Consider the following 19,283-nt stretch of genomic DNA (forward strand, 5'->3'; position numbering starts at 1 on the left):
GAGGCTGGACCTGAACTCAGATCTTCCTGACCCCAGGCCTGGGAAGGACCGAAGTTCTGAACCAATGTATAGGCACCATTTCTGATGATGGGCACAGGAAGGAAGCTGTCCAGAAGGGAAGGGTCCACGCACATCGCACAATGTGTGTGCAGCATAGAAGGCCTCCCATTAGTTAGCTAGTACCACCAAGCCAGTGCCAGAGAAAGCTGAATTACTTTCACTTGAGTATCTCAGCATAGGATCATGTTGGCACCCCTTCCTCTGCCCTGTTTGTTTTTCACTCTGGCAGAAACCAGAATCAAAAGGGCCAAGGCTAGAATACCTCTGAAGCCTTTGGCACTGAGCAAACACTACACAGTTAATGCTGGCCAGGCCTTCAGGAACCCCGCGCCACACCCCTGCTATCTTTGCCAACTTTATTACCTCAGCTCGGCTTCTGGGTAAGAGCAGACAGGACTTCCCAGTAACAAGACTCCATCTCCAAGTGTTGGCTCTTTATCTTTTTAGTGTCACTTGTCATTTCATTGGTATGTAGAACTTCTAGTAAGAAAACGCTCTCTTCCCAATGGAGACTGGCCAGCGTTCCATAAGGTATAGGCAGAGAGTTGACTGGGACATTTAGAGGTTAAATGACTTGCCCAAGATCCTATTTCCAGTATGTGTCTGTTGCTGACTTAAAGTTCTTCTTGATGCTGAGGTTAGCTCTCCCTCTCTCTTCCTTTCAGTGGTGCTACCCTGCTTCTCTTCTCAATCACTTATCCCACCTTTGTAAATGTACTTGTCACAGGCTTGAACTGAAGTTGAAAAAGGAGAACTGGGGCCCGTGGAGTGCAGGGGGCTCCCGCCAAGTGCAGTTTCACCAAGGCTTTGGGGACCTCGCCATACTCAAGCCCAGTAACAAAGTGCTGCAGGTCAGCATCGGACCAGGGCTACCCAAGAATTCCCGTAAGTGTGGCTTCCCTCCCTGCTTGTCGAGCAGGGAGACGGAGAGGTATTTTCTGGGGTGGCTTCCTTCTATCTCCCTGCTCAGAGGTCTATAATGCACTCATAGAGGCAAGAGGGTCCCAATGAATTCAGCTTCTTACACAGGATTTTCATGTTGCACATATCTGGGTGGATTTTCCAAAATATGTGTGTTTCATGCTTACCCACAAAAAAGATTTCTAAGCTCCACATATACTCTCTTAGACTAATGTGATAAGTATATTGCACATAGCATAATAAAGATGCTAACTTGCATAAATTGCTTTAAGAGTTAAGAATTATTCATATGCTATAGAATTTGATGTCAGTCATCTGGAATAGTGCAGATGTTATCATTATCCCCATCTTATGGATTGGAAAACTGGATCAGGAAGATCTAGATTCAAATCCTACCTCAGACACTTGCCATCTGTGTAACCCTGGCCAAGTCACTCTTTTGAGGGTGCTGGCCCTTTGAGGTATTAGTCTGTGATCCCATTACTGGGTTCTGAGATGTCTAGCACTGTGGCTTAAGCTTAGACTTGGTCAAAATGATAGGGCTTCAAAATTCTCATCTGACATTACTTATTCTACCTTGAAGAAGACATTAACTACTCTGTGCCTCAGTTTCCTTATCAATAAAATAGGATTGTAATAATAGCTGACATTCCAGTCTTACAATGTTGTCATGAAGATCGAATGAGATCATACCTAAAGGGCTTTGCAAACTTCAAAGCGCTATACAAATACCATTATTATCGTTGCCAAGGGTGACGCCTCAGCATGAGAACTGCCTCTAGATAGTGCACACTATCAATTAGCCACATACATGGGTTGACCCCTGACTTCCTGCCCAGTTTCTTTTTACCTAATCTTTCAATGACCTTCACCAGTCATGATGTGAATCAAATCCAAGCCTGTTGCACAGTCCCCCACACCAATTCAGTCCCATCACTTCAGACACCCACAAGCCTGCCACTCTTAGGAGAAGCCTTCCTAGGTTCAAGAAGTTAGCGCTTTCCTGGATGTTGGCTTACATGAGGATGCAGATCTCAACACCACTCAGTCTCTCCCTATAAAATAAGCATCTCATTAACATGCATTTATATTTTTACAAGTAACATTCACCATTCGTGGAGCCCTAAGGAATAATATTAATAGTAATAATTAATGATATTCCTATATTGCTTTAAAGTATGCCACATACACTATCTAATTTGAAGATCACAAAAAACTGTTTGAGATATGTTTTATCATTTCCATGTTACTATATGGAAAAATTGAGTCTCAGAGAATTTGCTGCTTGTCCAAGAGTCAGAATTTGACACCGTGAGTTGTGCTGTTGTTATAACTTCAAACTGGAACGATCCCATTTCAAGTGGGATTAAACCAGACACAGTCATGGCGTGTGTTCCTCTCAACAACCTGCCACCCTCTCTGCTGTAATCATATGATCATTTCATTTCCAGAAGCTCTTCCAGGCTTACCCTCTGCTCTTGCCAGGCTGTTCTCCTCTCTCCTGCACCCTCAGATACAGTGCTCATACCCACCTCCTTACCTTGGTTTCCCTTGAAACATGCCTCCGACCTGACTTCCTTCGTTATTTCTTCCTAGTCAAATCCTCCTGATCAAAATCTAATAATGTTTGGTTTAATCTTTTATTGTCTTGTATTTTATTCTCTCCTTGGTTCCCAGAGACTAAAACTCGTCTTTACAAAAATAATGTGAGCTCATTTCTAAAAGGGCACATGTTAACTATTTCCCACAATGCCTAGCCCAGATTCCTAGAAGAGTACTTTTATTCCATTGTAAATAATTTTTTCTGTTGATGTCATCTGTCTTAAAGCAGTAAGGTGCTTTTAAAAAAAATGCAACATGAGAGAAGGACCTTCAATGGAAGACATTTTGAAAATAATGTGTTGCATATTATATACATGTGTTGCATATTATATACATTTTATTAATTATTCTTGTTTTCATCCCTCCCCCCCATTGAGAAGGCGAGAAATACAATACATATTATAAATTAAATTTCTTTAATAAATGTTTTATTATAAATAATAAAATAATTTATTATAAAATAAAAAATAAAATACATATTATACATACAAATGCAATGCACATTATACATATGAATATGCAAAATATATTTCTACGTTATCCATGTTGCAAACATATATATGTATATATACATACACAGATATGTCTCAGTGTGTGTGTGTTTGTGTGTAAAGCAAGTGGTATATACCAGAGATTTGTGACTTCATATCCACTCCTTGTTTTCTGTTCTTTACACATATAGGAATGTGCATGTTCTCCGATGTTTGTCAAGTCCAGAATATCCAAAAAAAATTACTATTAAAGTCTCCCCCAAAATACATTTTAAAATTTGTTGAAAGATAGCCAGATGCTTGAGAAAAGAAGGATGCCTGCCAGTCACTCAGACCCTCACCAGACAGCACCATCAGTGAGCAGGTGTGGGCAGGAATGCTTTCTCATGGTCATACGTGTGAACTTCATTGTTCTCAGGTGCTATATTACATGAGGACAGGGTGTGAGCCTCTGAGGTTCTTCTAGATGTCTCTTTTGACAATCTCCATAAAGAGACGTCCAGTCATTCCAGGTTTCAGGTTTGCTAGTAGGGTTTCTGTTTACATCTCAGTCTCACCTTCTGTTGTCTAATGCCATAGCCAGTTAAATTTGATGAAAGAGAGGACTAGAATTCCCAAAACTTATGTGTAGATATTGTGTAGTTTTAGTTTGGGACTAGAAGTCTCTATTTTACCCACTAAATTGCATCCCCCTTTTTTCGCACTACAACAGTTTAATTCAAAGAGAGGCAAAGTGCAGTGCTGTCTAAGAATGAGGGCAGTACAAATGAAATATGTGCCAAGCAGTGTGATTAGAGAATGTGGCTCCATTCATTTTCCCATACACCTCCAAGCTGTTGATGCCACCACCCCCAGCTTTGTAGAATTGTAGCTCTATATATTCCTTATGATTACAATGTAGATTTCAAGCTGGGAGGGACCTCTGTGATCATGGAATCCAATCTCCCCATTTTACAAAGGATGTGGCTTAGGCCCAAGGACGGCAAAGGACTTGTTGAAGATCACATCTATCCTAAGTAGCAGGGCTAGGATTCCATGGCCTTTGTTTTTAACAATGTAATGCTGCTAGCCCATCCTTCCTTTGCCTTCCACAAACCCATTTGGGATTTTGGTCTCAACTTCTTCTAGATGTTTCTTTCCAGAAATCAAATGAAACAGGCTTCCCCGGTGGGGGGCAACATCTCATTACCTCCACCCCCTGGTAGGTGACTTCATGTGGTATCTTATGTTGATTTTTAGGCCCCACCAGAAGGAGTGTTACCCAAAATAGAGGTTATTCCAATAGGGCTCAGAATCCAAACTACCCCATGAGAGCTGCTCCTCCACCTCCAGGTAAGCAGACCTATTCTTCTTTTTAAACATTGGTGGGGTTTTGTTCCTTTGTTTTTTTTTTTTAGTTAATCTCAATAAATGTGAACTTACTTGTATCTATAAAGTCTATTAGTGAATGAAAGCATTTAAGCATTTACTGAGTCTGTTAGGGATTCCATTTGGAACATATGGGACAAGTATTTCTACTTGGGAACATAGTACCCAGGATCACAGGGGTCATTGCTTCATGGCTAACATCTGAACTCCATAGCTGAGGTAACCATTTGCATTTCATTAACTAACTGGAGGAAAACATCCTTCCATCAGTTATAATGGAAGGAATTCCTAATTCTGACACCCATTTTTCTGCCCAACTACTAAGACATAGGATGCTTCCTTTGCCATAATGAAAAGTTGGCCAGGGTTTCATCTATATTTTACAAAACAAAAGTAAAATTTGGATTCAGTGAAAAGGCCACACTTAAGGATCTAGAAGGCCACATGTGGCCTAAAGGCCTCAGGTTCCTTACTCCTAATCTATACTCTATTAGTGGTTTACAGGCCCTCATGAGAGGTCAGGAAAATGTCATTCTTAGTCAAACATTAGCCAGGAGACTACAACCTTCCACCCCCCTGCAAAACCCAGAGGGTTAAAAAATAGTCACAATTTTTAGATGCTTTTGGGGACTTAATGACCAAGTGTTTTTGTTTTTCTTATAAAATAAAAATTAGTATGCTACAATTCCAAAATAAAATGAAAAAAAGAATCTGATTAATATTTGAAAAGAACCCACTATTTTTCTAGGCCTCTTCCCATCATTCCTATTAAGCATTAAAATTTTATTTTACAATTGAAACTGAATACTGTGAAATTATAAGGACCAAGCTTGCTCCTGAAGAGGAAATATGAGAAAGTACCTTCTCCCACTCACCCATCCCCCTTACTTGCAGAAGTAGGAGAATGTGGGTGTCAAACTCCCCTTATGATGTCAGTCTTTTTTGATGTATTAATGTTTGATAAACATTCCTTGCCCCTCTCCCTTTTCTTTATTATAAGTTACAGCTCTGTGGCAGGGCAAAGGGAATGATATATTGAAAAATATAAATGGCATAAACTTCTCTCTCTCAAAATAAAGGTTCAGTAAAATTTTTATTTTTTAATTAAAAAAACAAACATTTTAAAATGTACATGAACATTTGAGAGTTTGAAGGTTTTGCATTGCTAAAACTGAAAGGATCATCTTATCAGCTCCTTTACTTCAGGGTAAAACTTCACTCAAATAATCCCAGATAGATGAACGTAGCCTTTTCTTAAAGAGTTTTCTAGGGTAAGTACTTAAACAAGCTGTTTTAATCCCCTACACAGCATTATGCATCACATACGGGTTTTCAACATATGCTGTTGAATTCTGAGCCTGATTGTGAGAGATTGGGCTCCCACCTCCTTTGGCAAAGGATCCCAGGGATAGTGCAACCTGTCACTATTGTTTTCTCTAAGATACTGAAAAATAAGACATTGAACTGAGATTCCTATATTGTTCTAGCTAGAAGGAACTTGAGGCATTGTCTAGCTAGCCCACCCTCCCTTTTTGCAGAGGAGAAAACTGAAGTGACTTTCCAGTTGTAAGTAGATGACTCAACCACAACTACATCTCCTGAAGCATTATGTGAGCACCAAAGTGTGTTTTTCTCCTGGCTTGCATATAAACTTGTTTAAGAAGGGATGAAACCCGAGTAATCCCAGTCTAAGACTGCCCCCTTGTTTCTTCTTCACCCAGAGTAGGAAGCTGGCATCAGAGAGGCCCAAGTGCAGAATAACACTGACCCTTATTGTGTATGGGAAAGAGACCAAGAAAAGGAGACTGGCATAGGTTCAAGGAGCAGAAGTCACATAGGGTTGAAATTTGATCTTCTTGACAGTTAACTTGTAGTCAAATCAGATAGTTCCCCCAATCCCAATAGATTTTTAACCAAAGGATATTTGCCACTGCAGGCCTCAAGCTCTTTAAAAAAAGAAAGACAATTTGGAATCTGGCCCTCAGGAGAAAATGTGTGGCCTGCTGGTTAGACAGTGGCCTACTTGCCTGCCTAGCTTTTTGGCCAGCTCTCTTAGAAGACAGCCATGTATTTTTTTTTTTTCATTTCAGGCTGCATGAGTACACATACCAAACAGCTGCAGTTGCTGTCCAGAATGCCCAGGCCCCCTCCTAACCCAATTTCCAACACTATCCTGTTTGACTGTTTTTATTGGACCATTGAGATAACTACCTGCTTTGTATCAAGCCTTTAAAACTGGGTTCATCCACTAGGAATTGGATGTAAACATTTGAAAGTTATGGATGGTCCTTTAGACACTTCCAGAAAGGGTGATAGGGTGCACTAATGAACTTCAGAAAAAACTAAGCAGTATTTTCTCCTCTCTCTTCCTCCATTCTCTATCTAGGATATCATCAAAATGGAGTTATCAAAACCTCCCAGTTTGTCCCCCATCCCCAGGCTCCTGGAAACACAAAGTCAAGTCAAAAAAGCCTTTACACATCTATGGTGCGTCCACCCTTACCTCGGCAGCAATCGACTGGTTCTGGCCGAGTTTCCCAGCAACTTGAAATCCTGGACTTCTTAAAGGTCCCAGATCAAGGAGCTGCTGGGTGAGTCTCCACATATCGCTAACCCAAGAAGGCTGCGTGGGTCCCCTCAATAGAAATGCAGATTCTGAAACATCTTTGTTCCATCTTCACATACCATAGGCCCTTTAAGAAAGGTATTACTGGGGGCATCTATTACTCTCTGTTAGACAGAGGATATTGACTGGATTGTGTGATTTAAGTGGCACAACAAATTCTCAGTTGAGGAAATTTCTACTAATTCAAGATGGTAACTTCCCTGATATTTACAGTGTTACAGAGTTGTCTAGATCACAGAGATCAAGTAACTTGCCCAAGTGCATAGAGATGATCAAAAAGCATTTATTAAGAGCTTACTTGCTGCCAGATTCAGTTGTTGTTAAGTCTTTTTTCAGTTGTGTCTGACTCTTTGTGACCTCATTTGAAGTTTTCTTGGTGAAGATACTGGAGTGGTTTGCCATTTCCTTCTCCAGCTCATTTTAGAGATGAGGAAACTGAGGCAAAGAGAGAGAAGTGATTCGCCCAAAGTAACATAGCTATTAAGTGTCTGAGGTCATATTTGAACTTAAGACTTCCTGACCCCAAGCTGGGCACTCTATCCACTTCAACACCTAGCTGCCCCATGGTGCCCGCACTGAAGATAAAAAGAAAGGCAAAACACAATCCATGCCCTCAAGGAATTTCCATTCTGATGGGAAAGACATGAATATCTAGATATATACAAAGTATATGAAGGCAGTCTGAAAAGAGAGGACGTTAGCATCTGGGGAGACCAGGAAAGGCCTAAAGGAGTAGATGCAGTTTGAACTGAGGATCAGAATTGTCTTTGAAGATGTGTATTCCATTCCAAGGTCATAAACAAATGAGGATGATTTGGAGGCTATCTGTTTGTTCCTGAATCAAGGGACTGAGCTGGTGTTAAGTCGTTCCTTTTAATCTTCCAAAGAGCATAGATTATGGAATTGCTGGTTGTCTGTATCATACAAAGGATACATAAAGGACAAGGCAGAGATGCACTCAGCTTTGGTGTATTAGGGCATTCCTGAGGAAATTCCTAAACCCTTATATGTCTTACCTTCACTAAATTCCTGGCAAGTAGGAAGGGACAAGGATTATTCTCCCTATTTTCCTGGAGAAAGAAAATTGCTTAAGTTACAAAGTATATGGGTGAGAAGGCCTAGACCAGAACACCAGTCACATGATTCTTAGTCCAGTGGTCAAATGAAAAAGTAATCACTATGTTAGTTTCAAAGTCATTAGATTCTTTAAAAAACTTATTGGATACTTTTTTTTACTTCAATCATTTCCTGATATTCCCACACCCATCCTAGAACTCTCCTTTGTATCCCCTCAGGCCCCTCCCCCAAAAAAAACCCACCCCTGTTCGGGAAAAATTAACCAATAAAACAGTTCCTCCATATGCACATGACTACACATGCAACCTTCTGCACCTGTGGTTCCCCAACCTCCATAAGAGCAGGGAACCATGTTTCATCATCTATCCTCTGAGAACAAGTTTGGTAATTATATTTAATCTGCATTTAGATGCTGATTAATGATGTTTTTCTTCCCAGTGCTGTAGTATGTTGTTCTCCTGGTGTTACATCAGTTCCTACGGATTTTTTTCACATTTCTCTGAATTCATTCTATTTCTTGTGGCACAAATAAAGCTGAATTTTCTCTCTGGGCTCACACTTTGGGTAGAAGTACATGGCTATACTGTAAAAGAAAGCCATGCCTAGTTTCTAATAAGGCATTTTAGATCCTTTGCTTCCTGTGGCATGAGTGGGAAAGCCTCCAGCAGATTTGCAATCTTAATGATTCAAGAGAACCCTTTCATACTGTCCAGTGCTATCCTTGTTCACATTCTTCCAAAAGTTAAACCCAAAGGTTCACCCAAAATGCCAAAGGCCTTCCTTTATTTCTCTTGGCATTGCAAGAGTATTGATGGATCACTCTGGTTATCCACCTCCTGAAACTCATGCTGGCTAGTGACCAGCCCAGGATTGGGGAAGCTAGGGCCTCAAGATCACGTGTGGTCTTCTAGTTCCTCAAGTGTGGCCCTTTGACTGAATCCAAATTTCACAGAACAAATCCCCTTAATAAAAGGATTTCTTCTCTAATACTTGGGCTCAGTCAAAAGCCGCACCCAAGGAGGCTACATGTGTCCTAGGCCACAGGTTTCCCACTCTTGGACCAGCCCATCCTCTTTTCTTACAAGTCCTTGATGACATCTTTGTTTTTGTGTTTCTTCAGAGTTCCTTATTATGTTATATATCTTATCTGTTGCAGCTTTCTCATACCCACCATGCATTTCTCCATGATCATGTGATACTCATCATTAGTTCTTCAGAATCAATTAATATTCCATGTCTTGCTGCCATGAAACACCAATAGAATGTTAATATTAAAAAGACAAGTCTTTATTTTCTCGGAAAATGGGTATGTCATAGATACAGGGTCCTGCCCTGCCTTCTGCAACATAAGTTAGGTCCTAAAAAAATAACAAAGCAAGGACTTGATTGGCCTGAGGGACTGGGGTAAGCCTCAAACTGTGCCTCCCTTAACACAGCTTCAGGGTGGCCTCTTCTGGCTGCGCCAATATGGCATTACTGGTCACCTAAGGACAAAGAAGTTTCCACCTACCTGGGGTCAGGGCCCTTTAGACTTGGTGTATACTGGAAGATCACGTAAGCAAGAACTTGCCCTCTTGAAATCACTTTTCCTTATGGTGATGAGAAGAGTCCCATCCTAGCAGCTACTGTATCTTTTTTGCATGTCCTTGCTATATTAATACTATATATACCTCCGTTTGTTGACTGTCCAGTGACTTATGAGTATTTCATGTCACCCCAACATCAAACCTGAGCCTCAGGCCTGCCCCTAATCTGTCCAGTCAAGCAGCTCTGTAGTTTCACCAAAAAAAATCCAGCCCACTCTCCTTCTTTTCATCTACGTGCCCAACTCATTGTCCATCTGTATGATGTGCCCAAATATATGTAATGTTGGACAGATTCCATGAGATGGGTGGACAAGTTAAACTCCTTGTGTGGTTACATGATCTCCCAAGAGGCTAGGGTTTGATGCAGTCAACATGTCACCCACAAATAGGAGCATGTGGAGGACCTCATTGGGAACCCCCTTATGACTTTTGAACTCTGCACTTGATCTCCAACACAATGGCAAATACCTGTGGAGAGCATACATCTCTTTGTTTCATGCCTCCCCAATAGTTGTTATAAAACAATTGTTGAACAGAATTATTTCTATTCTTCTAGCCTCTTCCATTGAAGCTTAAATGATTTTAATTCACAGATGAGACACCTTGTTTTAGAAGAGTCTATGAGGTGATGTTTTACCAAATTGAATACTTTTTCATGATCAGACAAGAAGCCCAGTGGAGTCTTATATTCCTAATGTCTTTCAGTTTGTTGTTAATGTGGCCTTTTGTTTAATATTTCCTATGAAAATCTTGCTTATTCCCTACTTAATGCCTTCATTAAGGATGTCCTCTACTTACACAGAAGTGATTTCCAAAGATTCCATATAGAAAGTAGAGTGGGCATCTAAGTTAGTGAATAATTCTCTCTGCTAGTTCAAACTAAATAAATGTTCTTTTAGTTGCCTTTTTTTGTATTACTAAGGTCCAAGATGTTGGCATCTTCACCTCCATATATCTCATAAATTGGTCCTTCAGCACTCACATAATCGTCTTGCCTCCAGTAAGGGTCTCCTCTATGCTTTGTTCAATCTGGCTGATTTTTCTGGCTTGATTCTCCTTCATGTCATTTCTACTTCCCAACGTAACTGGGTCTGTGATGTTCAAGTGTAGTGGTTTCAACATCTTTCACTGGAAAAAAAAAAACCAAAAACATTTTGTTGAAATGGTTTTTTATAAATCTCTTTTGCTTCTGTTTGTGGTCTCTCCATTTTCCTTCTGGAATGCTTTTGGATAACCTTACTTAGTTGGATACCTTGCCAAGATTTCTTTGAATTTCTGCCCTTTACTGCTTCTTGCTGTTTTGAAATAGTACTTCTCAATAAATATCCATATTTTGTGTGTGTGTATGTAAGATCTTATAAACTAATTTATATTCTAACCCAGTGTTGCCTTTGGCTTCCATGTCTCTTTCATTTGGCAAATATATCAGACATTTGCTGACTAAAGCACTTTTTGAGCTCCTCTGGTCTCCTTATTGTGACAATTAATATACATTGGTGAAACTTCTGGATAAAATTATTCCAGCCATTATCTGTATTGTTTCTGCTGTCAATTTCTAATTTTTTATTTTCAATTTCCTCCTTAAGTAGTTTAAGGTTGAGGTTTATCAACTGTGCACCATATCTTTTACTCATTATCACTCTCTTTTTAAAAACTAATTATGATCTTAGCTCTGAAAATTGATGGTCTATGTAGAGAGCTGACTCAGAGATAATTCCCACATTAATAACAAGTCTTTTCCTTTCTGTTGAAATTTCATCTTTTTTGTTCTTTGTTTTGTTATGCATATCTAGGGACTATCAATTCTTTTTTCAAAGAAAGTATTCCCAATGCAGAGGTATGAAGCTTCTCTGTACTCTACAGTTCTCATTCCTTTCTTTCCTGAATTTGCCATCCCATGTATTTCTCATAGAAAGCTATGCCCTTGAACTCACTAAGTATCATAGGGTATATATTAATTAGAAGGTTATATCAGATTCTTCAAAGAGCTTCTCACTTCCTTCTTATCAGTAGATAATGTTGAACAAGCTGTAGTTCTTTCCATGGTTATCTTTCATTAAGTGTCTATCATCAGTACTGCAGTACGTAATGATACACAATATCCCATGCAATAATGTTTCTTGTTGCCTACAGGAATACACCATATCCTTCTCAGCCAAATCTTCATTATATTTCTAAGGAGTACCATTTTGCTGTGACTTCATTGTCCTGGTTTAATTTATAGTATGATATGATTCAGCTCCAGGTATACTCATTGATCATGGGACAAAGATCTCATGTTTAGAACACTAAAAATCAAATTAAAATTTATCAGTGTTCTAAAAACTTTGATTCTCCACAAAGACTTGCTTTGCAGCCTTGTTGTGGAATAGCAATCACCCTGGTACCTTGAAGGTTTCACTAATGGATTGTATACTCTTATATGTTCTACTGTGCTGGAAAGACTTCAAATAGACCCTCAGTAAGCAAGGGACCAATAATGCTAGCAAAAGGGAGTGTATCATCAGCCACTAAGACTGAGCAGGTTAGTGATAATAGCTACCAATTGCATCTTCATCTGCTTCCACTTTGTATCCTTTGCCTGAATGGGCAACAACCTACACTTAATTTGAATTTAAACTAATGCTTGGGTGTCTGAATCTAGACACTGCGTTTCTCTCTCTATCACTTTTCTCCCCTACGTCAAAAGCTCTTACAATGGGGGTAGAGGGGGTCCCTAAGCTTTTTTACATTATGGACTCCTTTAGCAGTCTGGTGAAGCCTATTTTCAGAATAATGTTTTTAAACAAACAAAACATATAGGATTGTGAGGGAAACAAGCTATATTGAAATACAGTTATAAAGATATTAGAAGAAAACACTTTCTGATCTCCCAAACTACTGCTTTAGTATAATTAGCCAGCTCCTTCACTGTGAACTGGCCAGCTTTACTGTAGTTATGTTATAAATGGGAAAACTGGCCTTAAACAGAAAATAAATAGCTGGCAGGTAGTCACATTAATTCACCCTGGAAAGGGCTCTCAAGATCATTGCCCCAGAGTACAATGGCATGATTAGATGTCTTCTGCCTTGGCTTGGGCCAGAAGATGACTCTTTTCTGACTGGGTTCTACTTAATAAAGCCAGGGGATTTTTCTTTGTAAAGCTGTTAGAAAAGTAATGCCACTGACAAATCCAAACACACTACTATAAGCTGGAATTAGGTGCTTGTAAATCACGATGGTGCCCATTGTGCTGAATGACTCCTCCCTCTGAGAGCAATAGGAGCTGCCACCATTGGACGAGGCAAACAGCATGAGCTGGTGTAGCAAATGAGCCTCTGGGCTGCAGTGGCACCTCCTGTAGATGCCATGCCATTCCAAGGTAGACAGGGCATGAAAAATAAGCAGTAAATTAAAACAAACTAAATCTCTTTGCTCTCTTTCCTGCTCACTCCTTGCTTCAAAGTTGGCAGCCCCCAAAAGTCTCGCCTGCCCACTTTGCAAGTTACAGGCTCATACATTGGACAGATGGCAGCATCTGTCAGCCAAAAGCAGGCAATTTAGGAAGTTTGTATCTTAACCCAACTGGCACACACAGAGCCTTCAGCTGTCTGGTACCCCCCCGGGCTATACAGAATACCCTTTATCTCCTCTGCAGCCAAGGACCATGCAGATGTTAGCTCATTATCTCAGCCATTGAGTATGCCATTAACAAGAGAACTGGCATCTCCATATACTCATCAGCCAATCACAACGCATGGGTTGGCTGCCTACTGGGTGCAGAACACTGTATGAAGCACAGTAGGCCCAACATGTTCAGAAGCAGTCTTTTTCTCTTGTGCGAGCTGAAATCTATCGTAACAATGTCCCTAACAGAGAGAGCATTTTGGCTTGATAGCTAAGCTTTTTCTAAAACTTTCTAAAAGGACAATGGGGGTGAATTTCTCCAGGTTGAAGCCAGAGAGAGCTTGTACAGGATGTTTCAGAAGCTATAAGATAGCCTAAGGCTAATGGTTTCTCTTGTGCCAAGAAAAACCTAATTTAGTTTCTATAATGGAAGGTTTTTAGAACATTGCCCTGGACCCAGAAGGGAATTCCTAGATCCTATTAGGGAGCCAAATGAGGATCATGGTGGTTTAAAATAGGTTCTTAGGTATCACTTCAGAAACAGAAATTCCTGCATATCCACAGATAGTGTTTGTAAAGTACTGCACCAGCCTTGATGCACTATATAAATGTACTATATTATTATTATTATTAATCTAATAAACAACTCTCATGAACAACAATCTCTTAGCATTTAATATTTGACAGAACCAAAAATAATACTCCCGTCTCCTCTCATCTTTATGGCTCATCTTCTTGTTTTTCTTTAGGAGAGAGGAAAAACAATTGTGTAATTGGTGTAAACTGACAGTTTGTCTTGGTGGCTCACTCGCTTATTATCTGGATCTTATATTTCAAAATGTTGGCAGTTTCTTCATTGCAGTGATGTTGGTTACAACCCTACTGTGTCTTAGTGGAGGGTCTTTGTATATTGCTGTGACCAAAAGTGTTGTTATCTGGTAACCAGCCTTCTGGTGGCAGCCCTCTCTAAGCTAAGAAGGGCTGGGTGTGAGAAAGCAGACAGGTAGGTTGTCTCTGGGACTGGACTCAAAGACTTTCTCTTTTGGTTGGACCTGCCTTAATTTTTGTTCCACTGGCATCACCAAGGTTATCCCTACTCTACCACAAAGTGGGAGTATGAGTATTCATTCAGTCCCTTCTGAAAAACTTGGTATTACAAGAGCATCTTTTTTTTTTCTTTTTTAGCCTTTGAAGTCTGTCAGTGCCAGGGCATGAAAATGTATATCTTCTAACCTCCTAAGATTCTGTTAATAAAGGGAAGGAAAACCAGTAACTAGGCCCAGGAACAGCAAAAAAAATTTAGAACAAGGCTCTTAATGTAAATCTGAGCCAGCTGGATGAATTAGGACTATATATTAACAGTAGAGACAAATAGTAGTAATGGGTCAGATAAGTGGCAGAATCCAGAAACCAAGCAGAAGACCAGGAACACTGCAAATGTGTAATGGTCAAAACAGGATGGCAGTATAGTGGACCAATGGAAGTCTGGGACCCAGGCAAAGAGATTGGACAATAGATAAAGGGCCCCAGCCCAAAGGTCAGCTCAGTGGTTCAGTGGATAGAGTGCTGGAGCTGCAGTCAGGAAGACACCTTCCAGAGTTCAAATCTGGCTTCAGCTATGTGACCCTAAACAAGTCACCTCACCCTGTTTGCCTCAATATCCTCATCCATAAAATGAGCTGGAGAAGGAAGTATCAAATCATTCCAGAACTTTGCTAAGAAACCCCAAATGGAGTGACGGAGAGTCAGACGCAGCTGAAATGACTTAACAACAAACCAGCCCAAAGTATGAAGCCTGCTTTTAAGCCAACCCGTACCTATGGCATAATAAGCTTGTCATTCAGATCTTATGACCAAGAGAAAGACCTTGTAGCCAGTTAGCTGCAGACGCTAAAAGAGACACATTCGGAGGGACAAATGAATCTCTCAAGAGTGAGAGTTGAAAAGGCTTCTTTTGTTCATAGGATCTGTAGTACATGCACAACTGGCTGTAAGCAGTGCCTTCTTTGGATCACTTTGCTCTTTGCCTGTGTTGACATCCTTACACGAGAAAAGTGGTTTTTTTGCCTTACTTATACTATGCAGAGTCCCCATCTAGTGGTAGAAAAGGTAACTTCAGGTTGTTTGTCTTGCAGAAGCCTAAATGACTGGTGTGTCCCCACCACGTAAGGGTCCGCAAATGGGCAGTTTCCAGAAAGCCATTGAGGGGAAATAGTGATACAGCCTGTAGACTTAGATCTTCATCAGTGCAAGGTCCCCACAATCTGTGGGAAATCTTGCCGGCCAAGCTTGCTGGCTGGTACCATCCTGCTTGCTTAGTTTGTTGGAGAGAGCTGTTAGTGGTTACACAAAGGGACTTGCTTAATTCGGTTGCCCGGGGAGAGGCAACACAAAATGGAATATAAAGCTCATTCACTGGCCTTCTGGCCTGGGGCATCCCCAGTGCAATAGCCATCAATATAGCCATCACACCACCAGCCATCCCATAAAAGGCAGTAAGAAACCCAGGTCCCAGAGGGGTCAGTTTCTAAATGTGGTTGGCCCCAAGTTTCTGAGGACAACGTGCTTTACTAAGAACAAAAATGACCTAAGGAAAATACAAGTCAATAATGCCCCTCCAGAGGCCACGAAAGCCCTCAGCACCAAACATGCCCCAAGTTAAATTTCTTCATCCTAATACCATCAAGCCCATGGGCCCAAACACCACCATCTAACACATTCATTCAACAAACATCCAAGTGCCTGTTTTCTACCAGGCACTGTATTAGAGGCTAGAGATATGGAGACAAATACAGAGCCATCCTTGCCTTTTGAGGGAGGCAACATGTACACATAATTAAATGCAAAATATATGCAAAGTATAAATCCAAAGTCTTTTCAGGGAGGATGCTGAAAGCTGGGGGGAGGGGGAAACCAGAATTATGAAGGACATAGATTCACTTGAATTGAGCCTTTAAAATAGCTAGGTATTCAAATAAGCAGAGGTGAGAAAATAGATTGTGCTCAAGGGAGGAGAGACAGCCAGTGCAAAAGCTTGGAGTTGGGAGATGGGAGATGCATGAAGAACAGCCAGACCAGTAGAGGTGGAATGTAGAATGCACAAATTGGAGCCAGATGGTACAGGGCTTTACATGACAAAGGAGCTTGCATCCCTGATCCTTGAGGTAATAGGGAGACACTAGGATTTCTTGAGTAGGACAGAGGTATGGTCAAACCTGTGCTTCAGGAATATCAATTAGGAGGTTGTGGGGGAAGAGTATAGTAGAGGGAGACTTGAGAAAGTGAGACTAATTAAAGAGCAATTGCAATGGTATAGACTGGCGGCTGTGTGGGTGGAGAGAATGGGGACAGATGGGGGAAATGCTGTGGCAGAAACGATAAGACTTGGCAAATGGTTAGACATGGGTGGTGAGAGAGGATGGATAGAGAAGAGATGAGTGAGGTCAGGAATGATGATGGTACCCTTAACAGAAACAGCCAAGTTTGGAAAAGGAGTGGTTGTCGTACACATTGAGTTGAGTTATAGATGTCTACAGGCATTCATTTCATAATTTCTGATAGGCAGTTTGTGATATGGGATTGGAGCTCAGGTAAGAGCGGGGAGTTACCTGAATAGAGATGATCTTTGAACCCATGGAGGTTGATGAGGTTGCCAAGAGACACTGCATGGAGAGAGAAGAGGACAGAGCCTTGCCTGAGTACACATACACACACACACACACACACACACACACACACACACACACACACACACAGCTAACGGACTGGATATGGATGATGATCCAATGAAGGTGTAAGGAAAACCAAGAAAGAAAAAAGAATGCAAAGAAGGCTAGAGTTGTCGATCCTCTCTTAGGAATAACCGTCCATAGCCAAACTCACAAACTGCCCTTTGCTTACATATGTAGTGTCCTTAATTAATAAGCATGTCTGTGCTGGGTGACACTTAGGTGACCTCTGCAGGTGTAGAGTCTCTGGGTCAGTCTTCTGGTCTATGCGAACTACTACATTAGGTCAAATCTTGGGTAGTCTGACCAGCACCAAGCCCTGGGATCCTGATTGTTCCATCTTCTCCTCCATTATGACAGCAAAGCTAATGGAGCAGATGACCTATGAGCAACTGGGAACACACACTTTAAGGTTAGAGGGTCGTTTGGCTGTGTATGTGTGTGTGTCTGTGTCTGCGTGTGTGTGTGTGTGTGCGCACACACATAATGGAATGGCTATACTCTCAACTCACCCATGACAGTAGGAATAAGTGAAAATTTAATCAAGATGCAAAGAGCCCCGATTTCTGACAAGGTGTGCTAGAAACCTTAGCATCATATTGCTCATTCATACACATTTTGATGTGCTGTAAACCAAAGAACCTTTCTTTTACATGTGTTTATATGTGTATGTGTATCTAATTTTCTCAACAAAAAGTAAGTTCCTTGAGGACAGGAACCTATTGTGGTGATTTTTTTCTATGTAGCCTTAGGATCTGGCACAATACCTGCCACATAGGCATTTAAAAAATACTTATTGATTGATTACAAATAAATGTAGTGAGGAAAGCAGCCAGGGAACATGAGAGATCTGAAAACCAGGTGATGACAAGCAGGTAGAGGAACTAAGGATACTTATTTCGAAGACCAGAAGACTATGAGAGCATATTTGAAAAGATTTTGTGGAAGAGAAAGCAGACATTCTATATAGTACCAAAGGGCTTAAGGTACAAAGAGGTAGATTTGAGATCAATCTAAAGAATTTTCTAACAGTCCAAAGATGATGCTAATTTATGCTTTTTTAAGTTAATAGACAGCCCAGGGATCTGGTATAGACATGACCTATCAGGGATAGAGAGTATTCTCACGTGTTCAGAGGTTAGGCTAAGTGACCTCTAAAGTCCTTTCCAACTTGATAAAATTCTGTTATTTTTGTCAGTCACCCATAAGAATGAGATTTGAAAGGTCTGTAATTCTCTGGCCTAATAAACTTTGGCTTAGTTTGGGAAGGGCACATTCTGAAAGAGTGTACAGAGATAACTCCAAACTTTTATCACTACGAAATAGGCTTCCTGCTCATAACATGGGATAGAATTTGAATGGGAAAAGACAGTAGTGTGGTCAGTACCTGCTAAACATCCCAGCAATGTAAAATGTAATGCTGTTTGCCCTCTATCTCTTCTCTCCCCCTAACTATATTCCCACTTATGCCTGGCCCCCCATCAGGACAAACACATGCCTTCTCTCAAGGCATGGGCTCAGCTCAATGGTAAATAAATACTCCATTATCTCAAAGCCAAGATGGATTCAAAACAGCTCCAGCTGCTGAATGACGAGTGTCTTGTTTAGCCAAGTGAAATGACTCAGAATAAAGGGAGGGCTGGGCCAGCTTGCACAATCTAAGTGAAGAGAATGCTTGAGTCATTTTGGTGAAAGTAGGGGTTTTGGGCCGAATGCTGATGGCTTGGCTATGCTGCCTTGATTGAGCACATTTTCAAGTTTCGTTCTTCTTTGACTGTAGGAAACCATCCCAAGAAAGCAAATTGAGGTCTATGACTTTCACATGTTTCCAGCCATCACCTACCACCATCACCCAAGCCTCCCCTTCTAACATACACAAACACGCTGTTCAAAGCATGTTGGCAGAGGTCACATTTAGTGAATAGGAGCTTCATTGCACAGTCCAAAGACGCTGGTATGACCCAAGAGCAATGAGTGATTTTTTTTTAATGTTTTATTAAATTTATTATTATTATTAGTTTTGGGGGGAGTCATTTCCTAGTGTAACTCTCCTCCATCTTGAATTCTTCTTTGTCATAAATGAAATTAATCATAACTGTCATTCATCAGAGGCGACGTTCTGCACCCATGGTCTCCCATACCTCTACAGCAAGCGAGGAAGTGTATTCTGAGATTAGTATTTCATCAATTCATGTTAGTTCTTCCATGTTTCTCTCA

General features: G+C 40.7%; 2 protein-coding genes across 2 annotated transcripts in view; one reads left to right on the top strand and one right to left on the bottom strand.

The window, feature by feature from the left end:
• MYO1E (myosin IE) overlaps positions 1–19,283 on the top strand; it is a 226,980-nt gene that overhangs the window by 198,601 nt on the left and 9,096 nt on the right. Inside the window, exons 24-26 of the mRNA XM_072615613.1 lie at positions 788–945; positions 4,314–4,406; positions 6,829–7,033. Coding sequence (XP_072471714.1) covers positions 788–945; positions 4,314–4,406; positions 6,829–7,033 — 456 coding nt within the window. The remainder of the gene's footprint in view (positions 1–787; positions 946–4,313; positions 4,407–6,828; positions 7,034–19,283) is intronic.
• Positions 10,297–19,283, bottom strand: part of CCNB2 (cyclin B2) — a 54,257-nt gene continuing 45,270 nt past the window's right edge. Inside the window, exon 9 of the mRNA XM_072615664.1 lies at positions 10,297–10,859. Within this exon, the coding sequence (XP_072471765.1) occupies positions 10,857–10,859 (3 nt within the window). The 3' untranslated portion in view covers positions 10,297–10,856. The remainder of the gene's footprint in view (positions 10,860–19,283) is intronic.

The sequence above is a fragment of the Notamacropus eugenii genome, chromosome 1, assembly GCF_028372415.1.
Source record: "Notamacropus eugenii isolate mMacEug1 chromosome 1, mMacEug1.pri_v2, whole genome shotgun sequence".
NCBI lineage: Eukaryota > Metazoa > Chordata > Mammalia > Diprotodontia > Macropodidae > Notamacropus > Notamacropus eugenii.